The sequence below is a fragment of the Rattus rattus genome, chromosome 2 (assembly GCF_011064425.1).
Source record: "Rattus rattus isolate New Zealand chromosome 2, Rrattus_CSIRO_v1, whole genome shotgun sequence".
In the NCBI taxonomy this organism is placed as follows: domain Eukaryota; kingdom Metazoa; phylum Chordata; class Mammalia; order Rodentia; family Muridae; genus Rattus; species Rattus rattus.
Window position 1 is genome coordinate 121,908,979 of NC_046155.1, and position 22,551 is coordinate 121,931,529.

General features: G+C 44.0%; 1 protein-coding gene across 4 annotated transcripts in view; it reads left to right on the plus strand.

The window, feature by feature from the left end:
- Positions 1-22,551, plus strand: part of Ntrk3 (neurotrophic receptor tyrosine kinase 3) — a 369,825-nt gene that overhangs the window by 119,500 nt on the left and 227,774 nt on the right. For all 4 annotated transcript variants that reach the window (XM_032893399.1, XM_032893400.1, XM_032893401.1 and 1 more), the window contains exons 9-11: positions 4,962-4,985; positions 6,357-6,421; positions 7,315-7,417. In XM_032893399.1, coding sequence (XP_032749290.1) covers positions 4,962-4,985; positions 6,357-6,421; positions 7,315-7,417 — 192 coding nt within the window. The remainder of the gene's footprint in view (positions 1-4,961; positions 4,986-6,356; positions 6,422-7,314; positions 7,418-22,551) is intronic.

A 22,551-nucleotide genomic window follows, 5' to 3' on the forward strand; every position in this document is an offset into this window, starting at 1 on the left:
CCTAAATGTTTGTCACAGATGCCTAAGGACTGATTGAGCCACATCAGAAAAGATCTAGAATGTGTTTATAATTGAGACCCTAGCAGTTTCTAGGCCCTGACCTTCCCCCTCATCCGAACATCACCCAAATGTGCTCACAAAGAAACCTTAAGGCATTTGCCATTATGGACCTCTTTTGGATAGAAGATGAGTCTTGGCCTGCACTGTGGCATCAGTGGCTTTTGAATATGGAGATAATAATTGTACAAAAGAGCAGAAATTGTGTTTCCAAAGGGAAGCTCTTGGGACATGGAGAGAGCCCTGGAATATTAAAGAGGAGGTGAGCCACTCTGAGCTCCTTCCTCCAGAGAGTGCTCTAAAAGCTCTGGAGCAGCAGGGGCAATGGGTACAGCCCTTGCTTTACCCTCCCTCCTTCCAGGAGAGAACAGAATCTCAGTACCCTCCAGTTGCAGGCTCTGTACACACTCATAAAGTCACCATTGTTGGTTGCCGATGGTTTGGTTTTCAAGGTTTCTAGATAAGCAGAGTTAGTATCATCTGGGAATGAGTTAAACGACTTAAAATTCAAATTCTCAAGCTTCCTTAGTTCTCTTGCATCAGAGGCTCTGCAGTGAGTTCTGAAGAGATGGATTTTCAATTCCCCGGGTGACTTTGACAATCCCTCCTTTGCAATCAGCTACCATTAGCAATTGGTGGCAACTCAGCCCCAGGAGGCGGGAAGGAGTGGGATATGGAATCCCTGAGAAGCTGGGGGAAGAAAGCAGCTCATCTGGAAATCCTTCCTTAGACTCCTCCATATTTCAGGATGGACCACTCAGTGCAGACGTTTGCTTGTTTTATGAACTTTTGTGTTGAAGGAATAGATGGATGATTAAAACGCTGGGACAGGAAAGATGGTCCAGCCATGTCAAATGACAAGATATCTCAATGTTCAGAAGAGTAAATTATCTGGAGGAGCATATAGGGATAACCAAAACCCTCTAAGCTCAACCTTGTGCTGGCTACGAAGACAGTCCGTGGATCCTGTTCTTCTCTGTTGGCCCGAGAGTGTTAAGATACCATATTTATCACGTGTTTCTCGCTCATTCTCATTCTTATACAGCCAAGTGCTATGGTTAAAAGCCAGAGCTCTGAGGTTGGGCAGGTATAGGTCAAACCCCATCTGTGATTCTCAGAACTGGTGGCCCAGGATGCTAGGATGGAGCTGAGCACATGGACAGTGCTCTGTGAAAGGTGGTAACTGCTCGGCGCCTCTGTTCCTTCACCTGTGGATGGGCATGACCATAGTAGCCCCAGCCTCCTGTGTAAATGAGGTTCAGACGACCAAGTGCTCAGCAGTGCTCTTAAACAAAGAACAGTCCTAATTGCTGTTGGCTCTTGTTATGGTTTCTCGGGTGCAGAGATGAGAATTCAGGAGTTCCAGAGCAGTAGTCATTCTCAGTCTGGGTGGGAAATTCTAGCAGAGAGTCCCAGGGCAGGGTAGGGTGGTGGCTGTGGTTTGGATCCCTAGAAGCTATTGTGGAAAAGCCAGGCATGGTTGTGCATGCCTGTAACCAAGTGCTGGGATGGTAGGGCCGAGACAGACTGATTCTAAGTGCTTCCTGAGCAGTAAGCAGAGCTGAAATTGTGAGCTTCCTGTTCAGTGAGCTATCTAGTTTCCACATGTGTACACATGGCTGTGCCCATAAACAAATCATATATATATATATATATATATATTTCTCTCTCTCTCTCTCACACACACACACACACACACAGACACACACACACACAGAGAGAGAGAGAGAGAGAGAGAGAGAGAGAGAGAGAGAGAGAGAATGCAAACATTTAGGCAGGCAGACACACACACACACATACATGCACACACACACTCACAACTGTGAATATTAGTCCGCAGGAAAGATGCTGCTTGACGTGTTAGCATCTGGGGGACTGTAGGAAGCATATATACCCATTCACTGCACAGGCCCGTACCTGCTGGTCCTGTCCTTGTCCCAGCCTGTGGTAGGAGTCAGAGGATGGATAATTCCTAGTATCCCTTATAGTCCAGCATAAATGGCTCTCACCAGAGAGCAGCCAGCAGGTTTCCCTGTTCCAAAGCTGATATGCTTCTTGCATGTATGAATGCTTCTGACTCCAGCGAAAGCCTTGCTGATTTATGCTCAAATGTCGTAGAATGATTTTTGAGATTACAGGATTCAAACACATGGCCAAAATATTTGGCTGTTGGAAAAAATTCTCCAATAAAGGGGAACCTGTAAAGAAATAGAGAAGAAATGGATACTGTTGGTTAATTGGCTCCTCTCTCTTTTCATGCTTCCAAATTTAGGCTAAAGCCCCCATCTCCAGCATTGTCCCCTAGACCAGATCTTCCCCACAGTTATACAGAACAGGCAAAAACAACAACAGCAAACCAACCAGACAAACCGTTACTGCTATGCATATTTGCTGATAGACTCCACAGAAGGCACCCATTTTCTGCAAATAGTCATGGAAGAAAGCTGGCTAGTCTATGTTTAGTAGCCCAATGGCTACAGATTCTAAGAGGCTTAGCCAAGGGTCTGGTAAGTAAATAAATGACTGTCAGCCAGTGAATGATTTATCCTTACATTTCAGGGCCTGGCAGGGGTTGGCATTGTGGTGTAATAGCTCCCAGGGGGATTGGCAGCATCGTTATCACCTGAGAATTTAGACAAATTTCTCCAGGCTTGGGAATGGCTCAGTGGTGGAGGATTTGTTCAGAATGCACCAGTGAGGAGCCAGAGGTGTGGTTCAGAGGTAGAGAATTTGCTTAGAAAGCACCAGAGTCTTGGGGTATGGTTAGGTGGTAGAGGCTTGCCTAACATGTGCGAGCCCCTGGATCCCATCTTCAGCACTGCATAGACTCTATTAAAATGTAGGCAGACCTCATGAATCAGAAATTCCGGTTTGGGGACCACTAGTTCTGATTTGATTTCACTTCATTTTGAAGTAAATTGGACCTTAAAAAGGGTAAAGGTTACAAAATACCGAGAAGAACTTTCTTCTACCCTTAGTCCATCCCAGGTGTTGGGGTCTCACTCAGCCACAGTATGGTGTTCAAAACCAGGACACAGACATCAGTTTAACAGGATTATCTAACTTATAGACTGCTGACATGTGATCAGCGCTCTCAACTGTGTCCTGTGTTTTATAGGATCCCACCACAGATTAGGCTGAAGTCAAATGTATTTGCTGTATCGTAGCCTCAGTCCCTTTGAACCTGAGATAGGTCCTCAGGTTGTTATGGTTTTGTTTTGTTTTTGGCAAGAGCATCGTGAAAGTGCTTCTCTACCCATTTGGTCCATCCTGTTGAAGAATGAAGGATGTTGTCATGGCTTATCAGTGATGAGGTCAACTTTATCACTTGGTCAGATGCTATCTGTCAGATTCTTCCACTGCAAAAGGACTTCTTTCACCCCTAGCTAACCAGAACGAGTCTTTGAAAAGATACAACTAGCTTGAGTCTCGCCATCTTTTTTTTATGCAGTGAATTTTATGTTCTTTGATGATTCTTGCTTGCACAATTATCTATATATTCCGTTCCAAATGACGGTGGTTTCTGCTTCAGTTCTTCCCTTTGTTAGCTGGAATTCCACTGTAAGAAGCACTCCCACTCATTCGTTCAATTAGACATTTGTTTATGTGAAGGACTTGTAAGTCACGTATTTGCTTTCTAGTTTTGTCAGCAAAGCGGAATAGACTGGGTGGCTTAGCTAGCAGAAATCAATTTTATCTCAATTCTGAAGGTTGGTTATCTGAGATGGACTGTTGTCAGACTTGGTTTAACCCAAGGCTCCTCTCTTTGACTTGTAGATTCTTCTGTGTCTTTGCTTGACCTTCCCTTCCGCTGTGCACATCCATGTCCTAATGCCTTCTTATCAGGAGCCTAATGGCGGCATTTTCATAAATGTACCTTGTCTCCAAATACAGTGACTTTATAAGAGGTACTGAGGTTGCCACTCAGTCATATGGATCCTGAGGCAGCACAATGCAGGCTGTAACAAACTGTGACTTTTACTCGTGTTCCTTTGGAACCTGCTTTCTCCTCCCAGGACCGGGCATCTTCAAGTGCTTTCTTGCTATCCTGAACACACGAACACACTTTTTATCTTTCCTTTACCATATCTGAAACAGTTCATTTCTTCAGGAAACTCTCCTTCCTTTCAGTGGAGGATGGCACCAGTCATCTTCTGATTATTCGTTCCATTATGTGCTCAAGTTTGAGCAGTGCTAGTTGAGCGGCTAAGAGCCCAGTTTTAGATTGGAATCAACGAATTTCTTTCTAGATGAACAGTATTGAATTACTTAATTTCTATAGCTTTGCTCTACATCTGCTAGGAAGTTATAATGCTTGCATGACATAGCACTTGAAGCACTGAGCACAGCCCCTGGCTCCTAATCAATGTCCAACTGAGGATTAGCTTTCATTATTGGGAGAGCCATTTCTCCAAGTCAAAGTTCAGATAACACACGTCCACATGGGTGATAAAAGGGGGTCTCTCAAACTTCTCAATGAGCTGTCAGCATTGCCTATACATATTGGAGGAAGAAAATTCATTTTAGGGTCATAGCTGGGCCTTCTCTGAAGTCATCTCTGGTGTTCTGGCACCAGAAGAGGGATGCTGAGCTCAGGGATGTGAAAAGGTCCTCAATTCTCTGCCTCACAGTGAAACCAGCTGGGTTGTTAGCTCCCAAGTGGACTCCTTCTTTGAGACAGGAGCTATATCTATAAATGCCAAAGCACCCATTTTATAGAAGTGCCCCCGTGAAGAGTTAGTGCAGTCATTGGAGGGGTGACTTGGGAAGGATTTCTTCCTGTGAGAATGGGAACTCATGGTAAGTGGAGAGGTCACAGCTACTTCAATGCTGTCCTATACAATCCACTCTCCTTTTATTATTGTTACATCTGTTAATTGCCATTTATTCTTTTTATTTTCCAGAGAGCACAGATTTCTTTGACTTTGGTAAGTTGGCTCCATCTTTTGGCTTTGAAACTCTTTGTCCTGATAGTTTGGTGACTCTTAAGTGCAGATTGCCTAGTCCACGTTCCCAGTCCCTTGGCAGTTGAGGGTGTCTTAGTCCATTATGAAAAGGAAGAAGACCTAGGCTCACTTGTCTTGGGCAGTTGCCCTGGACCACAGTTTCTTCTACAGGACTACCAACCCCTTCATTCTGTACTGGGGTTAAATGCATCTGAACTGTATCCCTATTTTGGCTCACTCAGAGAGTTTCCTGAGGTATGACCATATTGTGGACCTCAGCCAGAGAGAGAGATAATATAATAAGACATCCCAAAGTCTGCAACAGGTGAATAATGGAATTTGCATGTCCAAGTAGACCCCCCACCTTGATCCTCTCAGTTGTTTGTATAGAGAAAACGTGGAGTCTGTAAATGTGACAGGGTTTCTCTTCTGCCTTAAGAGATCAAGCATTTGGCCAGATCCTACCTTGGGCAGCTCCATGGTTTCTCATGGGTTCATGTGTCCTTGAATGGCATCACTGAAACAGAGTTGAGGGTAGGGCTGGACAATCCTCGAAGGAGTTGGCATTTAGTTTGTTTTTTTGATGACTCTTCCACGATGGGATCAGCAGCAAACACTGCCATTTCTGCCCAGTTTCAGGCCAGAGGTAGTAGAACAACCCTATGTAGGAACACTTTGGCCACTTGGCAATGTGTAAAAGCCATCTTGGACTCCTTAATTTGTTCTTGGTCATTTAAAAAAATGTATAATCTCTCAAATGTTCCTTTGGAGAATTCAGAACTGGGACCATTTCTTCCAAGGAATCGACTGTAGATAGAGATGACATTTGGTGCTATTTCCTGGGCCATTGACTGGTGTTTAATTCCAACTACCATTGTGTTCTGAAACCAGTCTTAGGGGAATGTGTAGAGGGCTGTTCATTAAGATGGTGAGCCTGGAATTCACTGAGGGGTGAGAGGGAAACTGGAAGAGGGACAGGATGGGAGAAGGAAAGGCATGCCCAAATCAAGGCGTAATGAAGTCAGTGACAGTGGCTGCTACTCTTAAAATCTTCCTAATCCTCGCACTGCTGGGATTCCGAGCCATTTCCATTACTCTTGCCCTGTACTTTATGCTGTAGTGTGCTCTCTGGGCTGGGGGTGGTAGGTAGGTGGGAAAGAGTCTGCTTTCCTTTGGGATTCTTTTTGAGTAGTGTAGCATGACTGAGGCAGGTAGCCACACTGAAACTCAGTCCTTGGGGATGTCTGCTCCGCTAGGAGGGTGGATCTAGAGACCTGTTTCCACAGGATAGGCAGGCGCTTATTTGGGACCAGTCAGCTAACAGTCTTCTTCTCCTTTTTTATTTCATTTTAGAGTCTGATGCGAGCCCTACACCTCCTATCACTGTGACCCACAAACCAGAGGAAGACACTTTTGGGGTGAGTTACTTCCTGGTTAAGAGGAACACACTTAAGAGTAGAGCCATTTTTGGACTTCATTTCAGGTGCTAACTTGTCCACATAGTCTCTCACCTGAAACCAGTGGTAGAAAAAAAGCAACTAGGATTGATTTCCTTTGCAGTGGTTTAAACAGTTCCTTGTTTGATGGGAGTGCTTCATTGTTTGAAGAAGCCTTTGAAGAACCCACACCAAGCCCCAGGGCTAGAAAGAGAACAGTTTGAAATTTCCAGTCTCTCCTGAGTCTGGCTGGGCATGGCTTGGAAGGCCTGTTGACTGAGCAAATACACAAACCTGAGTTACTTAGAGACTAGCCTTATATAGGTTTTTCCCATGCCTGTTGCAGAGTCTGAGGTTTCCCTGGGGAGAAGTAGAAAGGACTCTCTTGAGTCCAGAACTCCTGAACTTCTCTGAGTAGAAATTCCATGTAAAGATTTCAATGGGAAGATGAAGAATTTGCTTGCTCACTGAAACACTAGACAGATGTTTCTTTCAACATGCTATTGTGCTTCTAGAATGGCCTCAAGGCAAGAGGGATCAGAATATTGAATTAGACAATGTTTCCTAATCTAGTTGATTATATTTTGTTAAACGAAAAATTCAAAGTTTTTAGGGTCTCATAAAACCCCTTATAAAGACTTTACTCCAGGGATATCCAGTATTTTGACATTGTAACATTGTTATATGTATATGTGTCCTGGGGTACATGTAAGACCCCACATGTATGTTTCTGTCTGCACACACCTCAGTAGCAGAGGGTTTAGGGGATCCTATTCTGCTGTAACAGGTTTGTTCTCATTGGGCACGTGCATTACCTTTGAGTGTTTGTGGCTTCCTGTGACTGCTCCTGACTGTCTGTGTTTGGCTTCTAATAGGTGTCCATAGCAGTTGGACTTGCTGCTTTTGCCTGCGTCCTTCTGGTGGTCCTCTTTATCATGATCAACAAGTACGGTCGACGGTCCAAATTTGGAATGAAGGGTAAGGTGGTGTGCAATTTTAGTCCCAAGAGTTCCATGGTTTCCACCTTTTGTTCAAAAGATACTGTTTTCACCTCTGTCTGCTTTCAGAGAAAGGCTCTGGTCATTGGACCTTGGTAACTCTGGTAGAGACCCCCTTTCTGTACCATTTTGGGTTATTATGGACCGAGGACTGTGTTGGTATCTATATGAACCAAACAGTAATGCTGGAAACCACTGGTTGCTCAGATGGACTTGTGTGATGACCACAGTTTGAGCACGAAGTCGGGCATAAGGCAAATGGCAATTCTTTTCATTAGTGGGTGATCTACGGGGCTCTTCATTTGAGTAATATTTTCTCTTGTCTGTACCTATCTTTGGAATCTTGTTGTGACTTAGCACAGTGAGGTAGAGGGTGGTGAACTCTGGTATTGAAAAGCTGCCCGGGCTGTTGTATCTCAGCACGTAGCTCTACACGGAGTCCTGGAATGGATGCCAAGAGCAACATGGTTTGTAAATCTGCTGGCCAGCTTCCATGTACAGAGTACTCAACCCCATTATGATAGAAGTGGAGTGCTGGGATGTGCTGCTCTGCCAAAGCTCAAATGAGGCATCTGGCATGAGAGGGGTTAATACAGTGAATTAGCATCCATGGATGTGGCCAAATGATTTGAAAGAAACTGCATATTACTGATTCCAGAACTGAAGCTTGATTTTCAATATGTCTTCCCAGCTGGGGTTGTCATGCATGGCTGATGTTGGCAGAGGTGGGTGGGGTGGGAGAGTTAAAGGTTACTTAAGCAACATTCACGATGATGTTTGCTGGTGGCATTATGAAATTCAGAAAGATGAACTCCTAAGTCTTTAATCCTCGAAGCTAGTTTCTGTGGTGGGAGTCCTGACCCTGGGGACCAGGGGTTCAAGCAGAGAATATGAGTGACATTCACAGGAACAGACTTCCACAGATTCATATGCAAAAGTAAATCTTTGTGTTGCCTGTATGTGGTGAAGGGTTGAGTATTGTACATAATGGAGCAAGATTTAATTATACTTTCAAGATTCTGGTCCTTCTTAGAAGGTAAGAGCACTAGCATATAGGAAGCTACCCAGAAATGATTCAAAGAGTTGAAATGTGGTCTTTCTAAAGGCTTTTGCCTCTGAATGCTTTGCTTTGATGAATTTGAATAAGTCATGGATGAAGGCAAGACATGTTTCTTTTGTCTTCCCTCCCTCCCCAACCTCCCTGTCTCTGCCCTTTGCACTTCCTAACCTCTTTCCTCTCTCTTCTCCTTTTGTTCCTTGCCCCTCCATCCTTCCTTCGTGTCTTCCTTCCTCTCTTCCTGTTTTGCAAAAGCCAGGATTGAACCTAGGGAGCTTAGATGTGGTGGGTAATTGTTAAACCTTTGAGTTATACCTCCAGTTTTTGTGAATAGTTTGAAATATTCTGAGTGAGAGAAATACATATACTGGTAATTTCCAAAGAGGAAATAGTTTTTAATGGCTCAAACAAGTCTGGACTACTCTTGGGCACATTGAGTAAAGACACATTTTCTGCCAGCCCTTACCATTCGCCCACAGGACTCCACAGGTTTAAATGGAATGCCCGCCAAGTGACTCAAAGATTTGAGTAATCCTTGGACCCTTGGCATTGAGCACTGCTGATATATATATATATATATATATATATATATATATATATATATATATTTTTTTTTTTTTACAACTCTTTCTCTTTTCTTCATGAGCAAATTTCAGGATGTAGCCCAAAGGGAAGAATGGGGCATTATTGCTCTTCCCCAAGAAAGCACAGCAGCAGCTGAGACCCTGACACATGCTTGGTAGTGGTATGAGAGCAGATTTTTTTCTATTAATTGTCATCCTGTTTGTGGAACAGTGTGTCTCCATGTTGGATGGATTAGGCAGCATCCAGGGTGTGCTTCCTACCCCACCCCAAGCTGTCCTTGGCATCTCCCATCCCCTATCTCCTTGCCCAGGCTGAGCTGCCTTACTTAGTCCTGATTTGTCCAAGAGAATGTGTCTCCACAGGTAGAAATAAAGCATCTCCTTTTGTAAAGCCAGGCAACCTGAAGCTAGGGCCAAAGTGTAGAGAGTATGTCCAAGAGTGACTATTTAGAATAAATATTGTGTTTCTCTGATCTTGATCATATGTCATTTTATTTGGGTTTCACATCATTTTAGAAATAAACAAATGTCATATGTCACAAATAATTTTCATCTTTGGTTGTCAACGGACATATCAGTTACTTTTAATTTTAATTGTTAAGACCAGATCACTGACAAGTTTTTTTTTTTTTGACTCATCTTTTGAGTCATCATGGTTGGAGGGTCTGATTGAGTTTGTAATGGCAGGAACATATGGTTGTGACTTCTTACCTCTCTTGGCTGACCATGGTATAGGGATTATTTTGCTCTTTCAAGCCAGCAGTCCCTGTGATGATGTTGCTTACACTCTAAATGGGTTATTCTTCCTCAGTTAATTCTTTCTGAAAAACAGTTATTGACAGATCAAAGGTGTGCCTCAATATTCTAGGTGATTCTAAAGCCAGTTGAGTTGACACTAAAGAGTATCACACACCATCCAAATCTAGTAGGGAAAGCGGCAGTCTGTGTAACAGAAGGCTCTTAGCTCTGTCTTACGTGAACCCAATGTCTTTACATACACTCCAGGCTTAAACTTTCAAATCTGGGTGAGAATCCATATTTTCTCTTCTGGCTTAAATATGGTTGCTCAGAAGTCCTCAGAGCTTGCATTTCTTCAAGCGTGAGTTAGGAAGATTGCTACTAAGCTATGGGTTTGTGAGTGTTAGAATATAGTCCCTAATTGGCTGTGTTAGCTCCCATTGCTAGTACAAAATACTTGAGGAAATCAATATATTGAAGGAAGAGTTACGTTTTGATCATGGTTTTTAGGGATTTTAGCTGACTGACACTTGTTGTGATGGTGCATGAAGGAGTAGGTCTGCTCAGCTCATAGTGGCATGGAAGCCAAGAGAAAGACAGTCAAGACTGGAGTCTCCGGTTCTCTTTCCAGCCATATTGCTAATCACCTAACTTCCTCTTTCTAGGCTCCTCCCAGTCAAGACTGCCATTTCCTATTAGGGCCCTAGTCCACGCCTTTAGCATACTGTCTTCAAGGACTTTGGGATCTACATCATAATTGGCATGTAAAGGGTTTCCTTGTATTGCATTTCCCTCTTCTTGATGTATGAGTCTTTCTAGACTCCTTTTAATGTCCTTTTGTGAAAATATAGCCCCCAAGGCTCCATCATGAACCTCTTTGTCTCAGACAATATGTAGTAGTAAAAATGTCCGTATTACACACTGCCCACAGTGCACTCTCATTTTTCCCCCTCACATATCATCTGTCTGTCCTCCTAGGCCGGGAGCAACTTGCAGCAGGAGCCATCGATCTCTCAGCCCAGCATGCCAGAAACTTCATTCTGCATTTGACAGATGCTTGAACTCAAAAATGAAAAGCATCCATTTTATTCATTTCATTTGCTTTGTTTTTTTTTTTTTTTTAAGCTTTGGCTGTGTAGCTCAGGATGGACTCTAATTTGTTATGTAGCCCAGGCTATCTTTGAATTTATAATCTTGCTTAGGCTCCAGAGTTCTGTGATCTCATAGGCCTTATTAGTTTTAATCATGAGAAAAAAAACAGTTTATTAATCTGAGAAGGCTAGTCTGGACTAATTTAGAAATCTGGACTACTTTTGGAGTGGGGGAGGATTGGGGGTTGCTCACAAACAATTCTTGTCATCAATATCTGAGCGTAGCAGGCCTCTGTGGATATGGAGAAGAGATTGAAATGGTCTTCATTGTCTTTTGAGAAACATAAAGATGACTGAATAAACTAACACAGCCCTACTATTTAAAGTACTTACCATTTATTTTATATTTTCATTGAATGTTTTATTCTGAGAACAGATTAAGCATGGCAAATATGATGAAAACCATGTTAACTACCACCTCTGATCCTGTTCCCTCCATGGTCTCATAGGTCGCTGTTGATGTGGGCCTAGCACGCAGCTGCTAGCTCCCTTGTCTTAGTCTTTTTGTTATATCCTTTCTTTTTTCGCGTCTTCGCTGTTTCTACATACCAATCCTCCTGCCCAGGGTCATTTCCCAACAATTCCATATCCCGTACCTGGCTAAACTGGCACTCACCCCCACTAAATGATAACACTGTATTAGAGGCTGGTAACCAGTTTATTTTTGTGCTTTTAGGTATATGAGTGTTTACACGTACAGATATCTCTTTAAGTATCCATATGCAGACTTACACATGTTGTATATTTGAGTACACTTATAAAAATGCATTACTCTGTGTGTTCTAATTTGAATGCGTGTTTATCCTCTCCCTCCTTGACTTGCCAGGTATCTCAGAACTGTCCACGGATTTGGCTGGACACCCACTTTATGGAAGATGAGCATCATAGTCAGATATGAACTGAATGTGTAATGTCTTAGGACCTTCATTAACAACTTCCAACTCATTCATCAAAGTCTTAGTTTGGCAATGTGAGCTCATCTTCCTTTGGAATCATAAAGGTTTTTAAATGATGCTGAGCTTATGGCCAGGGTCCCATTGATTTGTGAATTATCTGTATGGCCAGGGATGGGAACAATCAGAAAGACCTCTTACTGGAGAATGACCTAGCAGAACCCTGTCCCCACTGTGCTAGGCCTTCACTCTTTGACTGCTAAATCCTGGGAGAGAGAGAGAGAGAGAGAGAGAGGGAGAGAGAGAGAGAGAGAGAGAGAGAGAGAGAGAGAGAGAGAGAATGTTATGAATTTTTGATAAGCTCATCTTCAGGAAATATTTTAAAGTTAGATTTTAGAAGACTAGGATCTATGATCTGGCTGGGCTTCCACATTGGAAGAAACCATGGCTTAAAAAAGGAACTGACTTGTTAAGATTGTTTTTTTGGGAGCCATTTGGGTTGAGAGCACCCTGCCTTCCCCCACCCCCCGCCCCTTCATGGCCACACAAATGACATAACCCCAAGCTGATCTGCTGTGAAAATTCTCAGTGCACCTGGCTTCTCCACGACATGACCTTGTTAGAACAAAAGCCAGATAAAATGCTAATCCATCTGAGCAACAATAACACACACCCTCCAGTTTTCATGTAGGGCGAAACCCTTTTGAGAGGAAGAACTATGTGGCCTCTGACTCCTTTTCCTCATGACCGTTTGAAGATCAGCGCTGACTAAAGGATTCAACTCTATGCTTCCTGGGCTTCTTGATGTGCTTTCAGAGCAAACAGTTGAATGGTTTAGAAGAACTGAAAGCAGACCTTGGGCTTATTAGGATAATGCCTCCTTTTTACAGATAAGGAAACGGAGACTCAGAGACATGCAGTCAGAAGCCAGAGCCCAGAACTTAGGACACCTGGTTCTGCTTCTTTATGGACCGGGAGGTTGGATGGTGAACAGAGCAGCCTGGTTCTTCAGTATCTCTGAGTGCTGGGACACACCTGTTTGCGGGCCTGGTAGAATGGGAGGAGTCTCGTTTTGCTCCCCTGATTAAAAACTTCATTTCCTTCTGAACAGGGAAGCTGTAGGGAAAGGCAGAGGGGAGTCAAGAAATGCAGCGTGGACTTCTGAGAGTGCCTTAAGCACTTCATCAGCCACCTTGCTTTTCATCTTAGCAATGGGATGTGTGCTTGTGCCTCTGATGGGCCCATGGGTGAATGAGGGCCATACGGGGCTGTTCCATTGTAAATTAGAGTTGGTTAATAGGTACTTATAGTAAAGTGGTTGCCTATTTGATTATGATTGGGAAATATTAACATTTTCCCCCGAAACAGATGGTAACTATCCTCTGAGCGGATGGTGGGATCATGCCAGAGTCTTGATTTGGAAGGATTCGCTACTGCCAGAAGATCTTGGGAGCTGCTTTTACAGGGAGTGTTACTGCTATTCCTCTGATTATACCACTCAGTTAAGCAGGAATGAGACTTGGGAGAAGTCATTTCTGATTCCTCTCCTAGCCTTAAGGTATTGGGCTGAGATGGGTTTTCTCCAGGTAGATGGAGGGAGGGGTAGGAGGAGTCTTAGAATCCAAAGGTTGATGCAGTCTTGGCATTATTTCTCAGCTGGGATACCATGACTACATGTCCCCAGCTGTGCACGCAGAGTGGGGGAAGTGGTTTAAGGAGAATGTCTGGGGAATCCCACACATAGGAGACACTGAAGGCTTTTAGAGGGGGGCTGGACCCTTCATGGACATGCCACCAATGATACTAATTTACAGCTGCTCCCTTCGTCCTGAAACATATACTGTTTTGAAGTCTGTTTAACAGGGGATCAGAAACTAGGAGCAGTGCATGGGAGAAATGAAGCTGGTGACAGAGTTGATTTGTCCTAACTTTCTGGGATGTGCCCAGTCCTCCACAATGTTTGCTTTTTTCTTAACTTTTTGGCCTATATCCTCTTCCAGTTGACATGTGCAATGGGGGAAGGGGCCACTTGGCATTTGAAGGAATTGTGTACTTGAGTTTCTTAGGCTGGGTCTCTTGATATAAGATGGCTCTTTGGACATGAATATGAGTGTTTTTCTGTTTCTCTCTCTGCGTTGTCATCTTAAGGCCCTTACATGTCCTAAGGAGTGTACCTTAGATAGGGTTTTATTGCTGTGAAGAGTCACCATGACCATGGCAACTCTTATAAAGGAAAACCCTTAACTGGGGTTGGTTTAAAGATGCAGAAGTTTAGTTCGTTATCATCATGGAGGGAAGCATGGTTGCATGCAGGCAGAGATTTTGCTAGAGAAGGAGCTGAGAGTTCTACTTCTTGATCTTCAGGCAGCAGAAGGAAACAGTGAACCGCACTAGGACTACCTGGTGCGTTGAAGACCTCACTTCCACGGTGACACATTTCCTTCAACAGGCTTCACCTATTCCAACAGGGCCACACCTCCTAATAGTGCTACTTCCTATGGCATTGACACACATAAGTCTGTGGGGCCATTTCCTTTTCAACCACCACAGGGTGTTCTCATTCTCTTTCCTTGTTTTTTGAAACTTTTGGAGACCCTTCAACTTCAAGACCCCCTAAATGACTCTTGGTATTTGGACATACCTTGGTTGAATAGGTTACATTTGTGGCAAGTCCCTTCCCTTTCCCTGTTTGGACTTCACTGAGAAGATTTTACTGCAGACAAAGTCTTACTCTCCTTGAGGACTAAGATCTAGAATATGGTGCTTGGGAGCTTTAGGAAGAAGACCTTGAGGTAGCATTGTTTTTTCTTTTTCTTCTAGCATGCCTTTGCTTCCCTGCTCTTTGTGTCTTCTTCCTTAGGTGTACAGTGAATTATCCCAGAAGTCCCTTCATGGTCATCATTGGTTGTGTTGAGGCCTATTTACTTCCCTCCTCCCTTTCTGTGCTTTCTGTCCCTCTCTGGACCTAGGGAGACAATCACTCTTAACCACTGATTTTTCTGTACATGAAGAGAAATCCCTGGACATGGAGTGCTATACAAAATGTTTTCCTCTGGGGCTACCTGCTGGCAGCTCTCTTCTTGGCAGGCCACTGTATCCTGTTGAGCTGTGCCAAGATAGCCAGTATGCTTGGCTATACACTCAAAAGCTATTGCCTCTTCAATTCGCTTATGGTTGGCAGTACAGTGCAGTGACTACTAATCCATGGCATTGTAACTGGCTCCCAAAGAGTTAACAGACTTTTGATAGCTTAGTTTAAAAACTCTCAACCTTTTGTCTCCAGCTACTCACTCTGGCAGAGGCTGTTCACATGTCTTATGCCTGTGGGTGTAACATGGTTCTCCCAGAAGTCCTGGCCCTCCCCATAAATTCATGCCCAAGAAAAATATATCAGAAGATGTGTGAGCAAATGGGATTTTTTTAGAATGGGAATGAAAGCAAATTTATGCTAAGTTTTGATGTTAAAAAATATCCACAGACTTTTGTATGTTATGATCTCTCACAACCACGGCGATACACTCTCCATATTGATCCGTCCCACCCAATGCATCATAGCATGGAAAAACAAGAAGGTTGGGGGCTGTCAATCTTATGGCGTTCTTTACCCAAGAGGGTCTTTGCCCTGCAAAATCAAGTGACAGAAACTGCTCCCAGAGAGACCTACCTCTCTTCTCATGACACATTCTTTCCCTTGTGCGTCTTCTCTTGTGGGCCTTGGGAGTTTAGTTTGCTCAGAGGAGGTGTTTGCCTTTGGCTAATGAAGAGCTGCTATGTAGCCGTAGTGTTCAAGTCTGTGTTTATGGAGCCTGGTTTCCCGTGAACTCAGCTTCAAGACATCCAGAGAAGCTGAGGGCAGCAAAGCAGGTAGAGCAAGGCAAGGGCCATTCAGAAAGCACCATCTGGGATTAGGGAAAAAAAAAGACATGCTAATAAAAACTGTCACAGAGCCAACTGCTACAAATGCTCCCCCAAGTACTTCTGGTCTCCAGCTCTCATGCTGCACACCCATCATTGTGGTGGGCACCATGTGGTGGTGGAGAAATGTAAGGAGAAAGGACCTTTTTCATCCAGCTGCCTAGATCTGGTGGTACCTGCCACCTGCTTCAGGCCTAGAGCTTCTGAGGGGAATGAGCCCCAGGTTGATCTGTACCTACCTCTAGCTCTCAGAATGCTTAATGACACCCTCTCCGTCCTTCACTACCCCCTATGCTTAGGGAGCAACCAATTGAGTTTCCATCCTGCCTAACATGTTATTCTCTGCCTTGCATAAATGGTGCACCCACAAACCAGAGAAGGATTCATTCACTTACTACCTCTCCCAAAGCACCAATTACCTAATTTTTGGTACACGGTGTGAATGTTCAAAAAATATTAAAATTCAAATCAGCAGTAGCAGAATATTAAGCCCATGTGCAGAATCTTTGGAGTGTGGCTTCAGGTCACAGGCTCTGAGGCCAGTGATGCTCCTCTGAATATAAAATCCAGCACGCCTCAGGTCCTGGCTTCTTTACCCTTTCCTGAATAGTTATGAAGCAGCTTAAGGGAGGGAGGATTTGTTTTACTTTCCAGGTTGAAGCTACAGCCCATTACAGCAGGGAAGGCAATGGTGGTGGAAGAGGATTGTGCTGATAAACTAGGGTGGAAGGATGACAGGGGGGGAGGGAGGAAGGGAGGGAGGAGGGGAGAGAGAGAGAGAGAGAGAGAGAGAGAGAGAGAGAGAGAGAGAGAGAGAGAGAGAGAGAGAGAGAAGATCTCAAATAGGCCTCACTCTATGATCAGGCTGTCCACTGAATGCCTAAGACCAAGGCGTACAAATGTCCTCTGAGAGAGAGAGAGAGAGAGAGAGAGAGAGAGAGAGAGAGAGAGAGAGAGAGAGAGTAGGGGGGGGGAGGGAGAGAGATACATAGACATACACACACACAGAGGAGAGAGAGACAGAAACAGAGAGAAACAGAGACATAGAGATGGAGGGACAGAATAAGACAGAGAGTCATACATACACACACACACACACACACACACACACACACACACACACACACACACACGGGGCTGGGGTGCAGGGAGGAGCTCTAAGATCTGTTCCTCCCAGTGAACCCCTGCCTCTCAAAGCCACACTACCATCTGGGGACCAGGTGTCCAAACACAAGAACCTGTGGGGGACATTTAACCCTCAAACCATAGCAGAAGGCTACTGGAAACTGAAGAAGCATGGCTGGAGAGGGTCAAGGCAGGTCTTTGCAGGCAGAGGAGGCCCCATGGTGGACTGCCCAGGCATTCTGCCAGCTTCAGAGATGCTGTCTGTGGTAAGGGCAGGGATCTCATTCTTCTCCATTCTGCTGTTCCAGTGGAAGGTGTTTTCACTGGAAGGCTGCCTGTCCTCTAACGTACTGTGGAATAAGAGTTGTATAGCTGGCCAAAGAATGGAATTGTTTCTTTATCAATCCTGGACATGCCAAGCCTCTCTACCTGACAGGCATCTTGAGTTCAAAGAGGCCTCTGCATAGCAGCTGGCTGTGCAAGGCAGGGAGAAGAATGTCAAAGTTTGTCTACCTGCCAGCAGGTCTTGACATGCAGCCCGAGGAGGGTGCCTGGGAGGTTCCGGAAACTGCCTTTTAAAGCGAACCGTTCCAAATAAATCTAGTTCAGTGAGTTGGCTTTGGATTATTTACAGGGCATGGGAAGGAGCACTCTGACATTGGCCTGGCCTCTAGGCGATGTGGGCAGGGTGTGAGCACTATTGTTAGACAGTATGTGTGGACATGGCTCCAACTGTACCAGTCTTCCATCTACGCTTGCTTTGCAGGGGAAAATGCTTGCCTCATTGGCCTGTGTACGTGGCTGCCAGAAAGTAGGGGGTCGGAAAGCTTGCTGTTTCTGAGTGTGTAGCTGGGGAATGTTTCTTGAAGGGGGCTTGGAGATTTTTTATTATAAATCTCAGAATCGAGTTCCAGTGCTGCACTCCTGAGAATTTCAACTAAGGCAATGTTTATAAATAGCTGACCATATGCATGTACATAGAGGTTTGCCACACTGTGAGTAATGAAGCAAGCTTTCTCTTTAGATAACTAAAGAGAAATGGGTGGCTCAGTATATTACTGTTTATGACTATAATACAATGCATTCATGTGTGTGTGTATGTGTGTGTGTTCAAGTATACTTATGTGTGTATACATACTATGAATCAACATTGATATCTTCCTTTATGATTTGTCTTTCGTCTATCTATCTATCTATCTATCTATCTATCTATCTATCTATCATCTATCTATCATCTATCTATCTATCTATCTATCTACCTATCTATCTATCATCTATCTATCATCTATCTATCATCTATCTATCTATCTATCTATCTATCTATCAATCTATTTATCATCTATCTATCCATCCATCCATCCATCCATCCATCCATCCATCCATCCATCCACCCTTTTTTTCGATAGGTCTTTCACTGAACCTGGAGCATGCCACTTTGGCTAGGCTGGCTTACCAGTGAGCCTCAGGGATCTCCTTGTCTTTGCTTTCCAAGCTGGGGTTACAGGAACATGCAGCTGTGTCTGTTTCTTTTATGTGGGTACAGGGGATCCAAATCCAATCCTCCTGTTTAAATAGTGAGTACTTTACACACTGAAATGTCTCCCCAGCCTCCAGATGCCAGGTGTTTTTATATACTACTTTAAATTTATTCTTTGAGAAGTTTCTGTGGGTATACATTTTTCTAAATACCATATTCTCTATCCTCATTACTCCTTTAGACTCCGTCACAAAACTCTCACGTGTGTTTGTCCCACCTCTGTGGCTTCTAATTTATTTATCAATTCACTCAGTCTCATTAGTGCTGCCAATGCACATGGGTATGAGGCCATCACCTGGAGCTTAGGCAAACTACCAGTGGCCATCCTGAGGAGAACAAGCTCTCCTTCCTCCAGGAGCCATCAACTGGCAACAGTGCTTCAGCTAAAGGTGGGATCTCATGAGTCCCGCCCCTTTTCGTGATGGAATTTTGATTGGTTGATCTTGGGCAGGTCTCGTCTAGGTAAACACAGCTGTTGTGAGTTAGCAAACACTAGCAGGTTCTCCTCTGATTCTAACAAAATGCCTTGGACTTTTAGGAAATTTTATAATAAGAAGGAAGATTTATTTAGAGCAGGTCTCAAATCTACATAGAAAATGGCTGCTGTCTTAACAATCATACCGCCATTACACAAGAGGGCACATCACGCCTTGAAGTTTAGTACTATAGCATGCAGTCGAGTGCTGGGTAAGACCATTCATATGGTTCTTTCCTAGCTTTCATAATTCCTTCTGACACTGTAGAAGTAGCCAGGAGGGAAAAGTTGTGTCCTGCAACCAAAGTGATGTTTCCAGCCTTAGGGTCCTACCATTTTATTATGACCTAGAGGTTATGGTAGAAAGTCAAGAGCTGGGGTTGGGGATTTAGCTCAGTGGTAGAGCGCTTGCCTAGCAAGCACAAGGCCCTGGGTTCGGTCCCCAGCTCCGAAAAAAAAAAAAAAGTCAAGAGCTGTGTCAACAGCTTGTATTTGAAGGTCTTTCAGCCTCACTGATCCATAGGGAAGTCTCCCATGCTTAAGATGTCAGTTTTTAAAGATAGATCTTTAGCTTTTCTGAAACAATCCACATGTACGTAGCAAGGAATTCCTCCTCAGTCTAAAAGGAAACATAGTAAAAAATAGTTTTTCTTCCTAATGTCTTGCCATGGAGGTCTCCACTCTTCCAAGGTTCTTCCAGAGATGATCAGTGCAGACACAAGGGCGTGTTATTCTCTGTTGACTGTGTACAAAGCCAAACTTGTCTTCTCATTGTTCTGTGCCACATTATTTTTGCTAACAATCTTTGAGATGATTTCATTTCAGTATGTAGAGATCCTCTGGCTTCTACTTTTACAGTTGTTTGCCAGGAATGATACCACTGAGTAATATTTACGGACATGCAAGTATGTTTACAATACATTTACTTCCCTGTTCAAAAAGACTACAAGCCGTTTCTCTAAACCCATTTTGTTGCTGAAATAGTAAAACAAAGAGGAAGTATTTTTATATGTGTACCTTGGAAAAAATACAGGAAGTGTCTGGAATTACAGCGCAGAACATAAATAGATGGTACTTACCATTAGGTGGTGGCATTCTGAATATAATTTTTAAAAATGTCATTTACTTTTCTTCCATGTTTTCTAGATTAAGCCTTTTTTTTTTTAAAGTCAAACAAATGAACAGGCAAACATCAGCAAAAGAAAAACAGGTGTGCATCCCACAAGGACATCAGGTTCCTGGGATGACATCTGTGCTTCCTGAGTGGCTCCGGATATTGACCCACCTGAGCTCGCTGCTCCTTCATGGGGTGTCATTGGGGTTCATGAAATAGACACAGTTTTCTCATAGCGTGTCCTCAGTCACCGATGATGGTGGCAGGATGATTCAAATACTGATTCCTGGGCTAGGTCTACTGAATCTGAGACTCCCAGACTGGCCCAGTGAAAGGTGGCATGCTCAGTAGTGTTCGAGAAACTTTGTTGTAGATCAGGAACTGACAAGCTTTGTCATGAAGAGCCAGATGGTGAATGTTTTATATTTTGCTGACCCTGTGGTTTTATCTGCATCCATTCAGTGCCCTGGCTATAGCAGAAAATGTGTTTTAGACGAAATGCAAACAAATGGCTGTTCCAATAAAACTTTATTTACAAAACAGGTGCCAGGTCAGAGTTAGCCTGTGTACTATTCGTATAGGCTCTGGTACAGATTGGTCTGTTAACTCTTCAACAAATTAACCAAAAAGTAAGGGAACCTCAAATAGCACCTTATATTTGACCAAGAAGGCCCTGCTATAAAGAACCGCCATTGTTTAAGAGTTCCACATGTCTGGTGTGTTTTAGACACAGTTTAAACTATAACTAGTTTAGTATAGTAACTAAGTCTATTCCAGTGAGGTAAATGAGGCAAATAACGTGACTAGTATGAGTTTGTACATCATTAATGGTGGTTAGCCCCTATGGCACTGGTCTTGCTGAGGTGGCCTAATTGCTTTTCTTGAAAGGCACTTTCTGTCTACGAGGGAGTATTGTTGCCATAGAGAAGGCTCTGGCAATCTGCTGGACAGTTCTGCATCCTTCTTCTTGAAGTCTCTAGTCAAGCACTACCATGCCAAAGATTCTTTAGATTCTATTTCCATGGTGACCATGGCAACTTCCACGTGACCTGTGCTCAGAGCCCACGGGGGATAGGATAGTTTCTATCCTGTATTCAGACACTGCCGTAGTAGCGTGACCGTGACCATGGAGGGCAGAAGGCAATCTTTAGTTGCTAGAATCTTCATACTCCTTTCCCCCATTGCTCCTTTCCCATCTTATCCTGCCTAAGCTTCTGTCCTGTCATGAGCCAGGCAGAAGGCACGGTGCCATTCCTTCATGTGGATTCACCTTTGAGACAGGTGGTTCTGCTTGAGGCATTTGACAGGTAATAACGTGGGTGATGCTGTTCCCCCCTAAGATTAACCTATAAAAACACCCATGACACGGAAACCTGGTCTGTCTTATGATATGGACTTATTTCCTAAAATCCTGGAGATTTGGCTTCACTGAGACAACGGTTATAAAAACAGAATCTGGAACCCAGTGCCTGGGGAAGTATGACTGTTCAAATCTGTTGTGGCTAATTATATAATCATTACCTTTAGGGAGGTCTTCCCTATGAGGTCAGAATCTTCATCCTGCTTTTCACAAATGAGAGGTACCGGGAGAAGGGTCAGTGGATCTCTCTGCCTCCCTATCCATTTGCTCTTAGATACTTACCATGTTGTATGCATTTAAAAGACAGACTGTAAGAAAATCAAGGGTTACTGGGGTCCTTGGCAGGTCCTCATGCAGGGACCCTTAGAAAGTCCATGACAGATTGTTCTTCATTCCCCCCTATCAGCTGAATACCTCCTGCCTGCTCACAAGCCAGTGCTGACTCCCCGTGCTGACAGCTGCATGCTTTCCCCTTATCAGTTAATAAGCTGCTTAGTCAGCCGCAGGCGGACACTCGATGGCAAGTTAACGAAGACTTTTGTGGTCTTGTGCCTGGCCCTTTAATCCATGCCCCCACCCCCTTCTTCTCTTCTTTTCATTACACCTCACAAGCACCCAAGCAGTTCTAGTGCTTCAGAAATGACAGAGCCCACACATGCAGGAGCCCCATTTCCAGATTCAAGCAGAGACTCTGACTCTAGCCATCTGCCTTGGGAGGCCTGGGTCACTGAAAGAGGCAACTGAGGCAGATGTAAAACAGCCCCTTGGAGAGATACCATGGCTAAAGTGTTCCAAAGGATGCCCGAGAGACCCCTTACATGACCATCTGCATGTCAGCGTGTGTCCAGTAAACCACAGGCTTAGGGGTCATTCTGATAACCTTTCCAAGTCCCTCCCTAACACCTTTTCTTCTCTTCTACATCTGGAGTTTGTGACCTCCTGAATTTGTCCTTCTCTCTTTACACTCTCTTTATCGCCACCCCTGCATTCTCCCAAGGACCTCATCTCCCCCACCCCCAATATGGTTTTCCAGAAGACCTGCCCATTCCTCTGGTCCTGACTACATACGTGTATTCTCTAGTATTCAGTCTTAGGACCCATCATGATTTCTGTGGTATCACACTCCAGTGTAATCCGGGCACATGGGAGGTAGCAGCAGGAGGAC